The sequence below is a fragment of the Juglans regia genome, chromosome 9, assembly GCF_001411555.2.
Source record: "Juglans regia cultivar Chandler chromosome 9, Walnut 2.0, whole genome shotgun sequence".
Taxonomy (NCBI): domain Eukaryota; kingdom Viridiplantae; phylum Streptophyta; class Magnoliopsida; order Fagales; family Juglandaceae; genus Juglans; species Juglans regia.
The window spans coordinates 1,633,616-1,640,026 of record NC_049909.1 but is presented as its reverse complement, the minus strand read 5'-3'; the positions used below and the strand labels follow the sequence as shown (position 1 = coordinate 1,640,026).

Genomic DNA, 6,411 nt, shown 5'->3' with positions numbered 1-6,411 from the left:
TTCTAACATCTCATCTCAACTCAGTATTCAAGCCTCTTATAACTCTTACCTATACGGCCAACACCTCCATGCATCAATTTATCCTAATTCTATGCCTCTCTAGTCATTCAATGAAGTACACATGCATGCATGCCTACCGTTGACCACCCTCGATATTCATATGTTTTTTGGTTTTTTTAATTTAAATAATATTTTTTTAAAAAAAATCACAAATTCATTTTTAAACATATTTTGAAGGGAAAAGGGAAAAATGCTTCTTGCAATCACGAGGGGAGTTGGCGTGCAATCGCAGCCCATCTGGAAAATGAAATAGTTTCATTTTCTTGGCAAAACACATCGTGATTGGAGCTCGCTTGGAAATATCATTTTTGGTTCATAAGCGAATTCACATAAATGAATCCCTATAAACATTAAACAATCAATAAAGAAAATTGATAAACAAGAAAATAAACTTTTTTAGCACGATGTGTTGAAGTATGGGGTTGATGAACTGAGAGAGTGGAAGAGAACAAATCGATTTGCCCAAATCCTTCACAAATTTTGCAATCAACCCTTTTACACCTTGATTTTTTGCCGTGCAATTCTTTGCTTGTGAAGAAGAGTCATAGAAAGCCATAGAATAGAAAAAGAAGATTTTACATGAGCATGGAACAGAAAGCCATGTAATAGAAAAAAAGTGTAGATATTTTCGCTCGTTTGCTTAAAATAAGTGAAAAAAAGCAAACGAGTGAAAAATGGAAGGGACTCAGAAGATTTTGTTTCGAGGTCTGTCGTGTCAGTATTTTTGTTTTTAGTTTGGTTGACATGGCACCGACTACATAATGGTTGTAAGTAGCGGATATTAAGATCTTGTTTGTTTTCATAGATAAAATAAGATGAGATGAAAGTTAAACGTTGAATAAATTATTATTAAAATAAGTTGAATTGTTTATTTTATTTTATATAAAAATTTTAAAAAATTATAATAATTATATGAAATGAATTGAAAAAATAAATTAGGATCAATCAATGCCACGTAAATAATGCTATTCCGTGGGTCCCCGCAAAATCTGAGAACCGGAAAAAAGATGAAATGCAAGCAGCTAATCATGCACAATGAGAAATTTATCCGTCATTCCCGATTTTCTTTTTAAATAATAATAATAATAACACGTGCATACAATGTTAATGTTAAACAAGCAAACTGCTATTTTTTATTTATTTAGTTAATTCCACACGAACACCGACACATCCACTCATGCAACTCACTTTCCATCCCAAACCAAAGCTGAAAGCTAGGCCTATACTTGTGCCTATAAAATACACATAGTAATATATGGAGTTGGGCTATAATAAATTTTAAGAGTACTGCTACAGTCATCGTACCGCTAGCTTTAATACGTATTTCTTTATATATTTTTTTTCAGTTACTTTTTACAAATATTTTTTTAATATTTTTAAATATTTAGAAAAAATAAAATAAATTTATAACATTATTAAAACACACTTCTTTAATCATAAAATAAATAAAAAAACAAATATTTTTTTAATATTTTTAAATATTTAGAAAAAATAAAATAAATTTATAACATTATTAAAACACACTTCTTTAATCATAAAATAAATAAAAAAATTATTAAAAAATACTTCCTTAATCACGAAGAATTCATGATTAAAAAAATATTTTTTAATGATATTGTGAATTTTTTTAAAATATTTAAAATTATTAAAAAAATCTATATAAAAAAAAAGAATTAAAAAAAACACATGCTACAGCTAGCGATAGCTCCAGCGGGAGCAACCAGCGGCGACTTTAGCATTATTCAAATTTTAATGCTATGGAGAGAAACTTATAAAGGAGATTTTAATATAATTATTAAATATTTAATATTATCTGAAAATTTATAATCATAAATATTGTGTAAATTTATTTTGAGAAATAATTTATACAAATCCTTATAAAAAAGTGAAACCACTATAAAAAAATGTTAAAAAGAAAATATTGTTTATTAATGAGACATTTTTTGCAAAAGACTCTTTTTATTTGATAGAAACTGTCATCATTCATTTATCAGAAAAATTTACATTCATGATAGGTGTTGAAGCAGAGAGAATTCTAAAATATCATAGAAGTGTATATTTCTATGTGTATCAAACTATACAAAGGAGGCCTATATATAGTGGAATATGGCCAAAGCAAATAAGGAAATACAAATAAAAGGAAAGATTCTAACCTAGCATAATTACAAGAAATTAAGGATATGATCTAACATAATTCTAGGAAATTTAAGATATGATCGAATATTCTAAGTATATTCTAAGATACAAAGATATAAACTAACATTGAAAAAGGAAAGATTCTAACTTAGCATAATTACAGAAAATTAAGGATATGATCTATCATAATTCTAGGAAATTAAGGATATGATCTAATATTCTAGTTATATTCTAAGATATAAATATATGCACTAAACTAAAATAATGCATTTAAAACTCTACCAGTACATTATTTTCTTTTGTGATTGGTTTGGTTTTCACTATTGTTGATACACTCTACAAACAAATATCTAAGAGGCAACACTCTTTACCTAAACAAAGACTTAACCTCACTCTCAACCTCTACAGACAAACCTCTGAGAGACGAATTATTTTTTTATTTTATTTTAATTAACAATAACGAAATAAAAAAGGAAAGCAGTAAGATAGATGTAAAAAAGGACGGATTACAGTTTTGACCAATTTCGGTAGACTTTAGAATCTGTGACGACCTGTAAAGGCAACACACTTGTCTCTTTTCAACCATATATGTCAAATCTAAAAGGTCTGGTAGTAGTGAATCTAGTGATCTAGCACATGTGTTGAGAAGAGCTGTTGGAATGGGTAGCGCGTGAGGACCACGCACAATGAGACTTATCTATTTGAAATTTGTGCACATCATTTCTCATTTAGGTTCCGTTTAGATAATGATATGAGATAAAATGATTTTAAATAAAAGTTGAATAAAATATTATTAGAATATTATTTTTAATATTATTATTATTTTAAGATTTAAAAAAATTAAACTGTATATTTTATTTTATGTAAAAATTAAAAAAATTATAATAATTATTTTATATAAAAATTAAAAAAATTATAATAATAAAATAAAATGATAGAAAATATTTTTGCATAAACGGATTTTATTTTATATAGTTATCCTGTTAACTGTGATTTAAAGTCGAGCGACGTAGAATGTACTGCTGTTTTGTCATTTCGGGCTTACAGGACAAACCCGTTCTGCCATTTTTGCTTGCACCCACGACAACTGCTGCACCAATACCTCGCTCTCTTTCTGCGCATTCTCTACGACCCTACTCTTCCCTCCCACCCCGCTCCCCTCGTTCTAAAATCCCGCTGCCAACTTTTTCTATTTTATTTTTCTAATGTTTCTTCATTTTCCTGGAAAATCCCCGTTCCTTGGAATTCTATCTCACCCTAATTTTAGAGTTCCTTTAATTTTTAATTTTTAATTTTTAATCTTTTGGCTCTTCGATTTTTTTTAATAAATAAATATGCTTAATTTTAAATAGGTTGGTTGTAGAGTGAGTCTATCTAGTCTCTCATTGGTAGCTTGCTAGCCCCGTGATTGTTATACTCCACCTCCAATCCGAGCCGTTCTTTTTTTTCTTCTCAATATCGGCGGCTCGGCTTCCTCCTTTCTTTTTTTTTTTTTTGGTACTGTAGGTTTCCTGTAGTATATATCTCCTCCGCCGACCTCTCTCCTTTTTGTTTGTTTGTTTGTTAATCACGTTTGTCCGATTCGTGTTTCCAACAGAGTCTTCCATATTCCTTTCATCGTTCTCCCAAGGATGAGGGACTCTTCCTTCTCCTCGTCGTTCTCGAAACTCCAAATCCTCACTGTACTGGCTTTAGCAGCGACGACGCTGTCGTTGTTCTTCCATGTCGTCGTATTAATGTCGCCTCTGCTTCTGTCAGGTGCTCCGGTCTTTTAATTCATACATATATATTCTGTGTATAATATATTCATCGAATGCTCTTTACAGTTGTTTGTTTATCTTCGTTTTTGCTTGATCTATTATTGCATGGCCATTTTTCTCTCTGTCTCTGCTTTCCGCAATACGAGGAACTCTGTTCTTTTTTTTGTTTGTTGTCTGCGAGCTTTTTATCAAACGAAGAAGAAACAAACAATTTGATTAAAGTTGTGTTTATATATATATATATATATATATATATTAAAGTATTAATTGTTAATGCAGGTGTGAGGAGGAGCTCCTTTATCCTCTTCGACAATGAAAACTCCACGACGCTGATCACTGCACTGCATCGCAAGCTTCTTCTTCATCATGATGGTGAGAGACGTACGTGCCGTTCTTGATCATCTTCATTCTATTTTGTTGCTTTTTATTCTTTTAACAAAAACAAAACAAAAAAAACTAATCGGTGTTGACGAGAGAGAGAGAGAGAGAGAGCGCAAGGATTTGAAGAGTGGGACCCATCCATCCCTACGAATTTGGTCGTCCCTCGGCTATGTTCACAATGCGTACGTACGGGGCTGGTTAAGGTGTCAGAGGTGCACGCCTGTGTTTTGATTAGTGTTAATGCATGCTAGATTCCTATCATGCACCCCACCTTTCACCTTTGGCTATGTTAATGGTATTCGAAAGAAAATATCAGAGACATGTTTCGAGGAAGGAGATCTTTTCTCCTTTGACGTTTTTACCCCTTCGATCCTTTCCTTTATTGCAGGATCGATTTAATTGTCTTAGCCTTAGGCATAGGCTCTTCTTTCAAATTAGCTACCCTCCTTTCAACTAGCTGTCAATTTTTTGTGGCTCGTCACTCTGTGACTTCGCTTTTAAAGCTCCTGCTTGAATTTTCAATTAAAAAAAGGAAATAAAGATGAAAAAACGGGACAAGATGATTCGTACCTTAATTTTCATGCTATAATTCTGGGCCACTTTTGTGTCTACGTTCATTTAATTTTCATGCTATAATTCCTGTGAATCATCTCCAAAAAAGTGTATTTTGTCTGTGGACGACATACATATCCTATTGGTTGGGTTGTTGGGTGTTCACGTTCTTAATGTTTTTGCCTTAATTTGATTTTGTTTAGGTGCTGGTGCATTCAAGTACTGTCTTGTATTAAGAATTTTTTACGGTACGGATCGAGTAATAAATATATTATTATCTATTAATTATTATTCATTTTCACACTTCACATTTATAATTTTTTTATAAAATATGAATATATTTTTTATAGAATATATATATGAGAATTTTTTTTTTATAAAAAGTGTGAGTGTGAATATTAATTGATAAAAATAATTTTTTATTTAATAATCATCAATTATTTTTTTAATGACGTTTTAAAAGTACTTTTGAAGTCTTTATTTAAGAAAATTTGAAGATTTATAAAAAATAAAATAGCTTTTATTGATGGTCGTAAATATGATTGCCAATAGGATATATTAATCTGATCCTATATTTATGTAAAGTTTTACTATTTATAAGCTCCACACACCACATATTATAACTTTTTTTTATTTATATTTTTTTAATTTTTATTTTTTTGGTTTTATTCTTCTTAAAATAATTAAATTCTTTTATTCATGATCTATATACCACATATTTGATATGAGAAAAAAATTAAAAATAAATAACAAAAAGAATGATGTGTAGTGTGTGAAACTTATGAATAGAATTTTTCATTTATGTATAATTTGTACAACACACACGCCCACACACCTAGTGCATGCTAACCTAACCCCTGGCCCTGCTTGCTATCTTTTGCAGCAGCAGGAATGAAGGAAACGAACCGGATGTGGGGGGAAAGGTGTAGCAAGGAGGACATAGAAGTGAGCCAAGGCCCCACAGCCCCACTCCCAAGTGGCATTCCCACCTACACCGTAGAGATCATGAATGTCTGCTTCACAGGCTGCGACATTTCCGGCATTCATTTGAGCTGTGGATGGTTCAGCTCTGCCCATCTCATCAACCCTAACATCTTCAAGAGGCTTGGCTACGACGATTGCCTTGTTAATGACGGCAAGCCCTTGCTCTATGGCTCTATCCTCTCTTTCCAGTATGCCAATACCTACCCCTACCCACTTTCCGTCTCCACGGTTGTCTGCGTTTAACTCACGTACATGCAACTATATATAGTTTTTGAGTTTTTTTTTTTTCTCTCATAAACTCACTACATATATAATAGCCGTTGATGATACTCCTGAATACACTCGGATACCCAGTTTTGCTTGTGTGGTTTTGGTTGGGGTTTATACGTTCTCCTTTTCGGTTTTTTGAGCAAATTTGTAAAGGAAAGTGCCTGATCTTCTGGATTTGGGTTGGTTTGATAATGACTGATATTTTGGGGTTGGATACTTAATTGTCTGTATATGATCAGGGTTGATATAACCAATATATTTTAGTTAC

The 6,411-nt window shown here is 31.6% G+C and overlaps 1 protein-coding gene across 2 annotated transcripts; it reads left to right on the top strand.

Moving 5' to 3' along the window:
• Window positions 1–3,785: 3,785 nt before the first annotated feature.
• On the top strand, window positions 3,786–6,170 carry LOC108990748 (protein TAPETUM DETERMINANT 1-like). Of its 2 annotated transcripts, none has more exons than XM_018964817.2 (3): window positions 3,786–3,954; window positions 4,236–4,328; window positions 5,773–6,170. In XM_018964817.2, exons 1-3 carry the CDS (start codon window positions 3,828–3,830, stop codon window positions 6,114–6,116), a joined length of 564 nt encoding a protein of 187 aa, XP_018820362.1. In that variant the 5' UTR covers window positions 3,786–3,827; the 3' UTR covers window positions 6,117–6,170. The 2 variants fall into 2 exon arrangements, with proteins under 2 accessions (XP_018820362.1, XP_018820358.1); XM_018964813.2 differs by having other exon boundaries at window positions 4,236–4,337.
• Window positions 6,171–6,411: the final 241 nt, after the last annotated feature.

What these genes read in the sequence shown, in the direction of transcription:
- LOC108990748 (XM_018964813.2), top strand. Translation starts at nt 3,828, where the DNA reads ATGAGGGACTCTTCCTTCTCCTCGTCGTTCTCGAAACTCCAAATCCTC. An exon ending in GTCGCCTCTGCTTCTGTCAG is followed by an intron (nt 3,955 to 4,235) that starts GTGCTCCGGTCT and finishes TTGTTAATGCAG; the next exon opens with GTGTGAGGAGGAGCTCCTTT. An exon ending in TCATCATGATGGTGAGAGAC is followed by an intron (nt 4,338 to 5,772) that starts GTACGTGCCGTT and finishes TATCTTTTGCAG; the next exon opens with CAGCAGGAATGAAGGAAACG.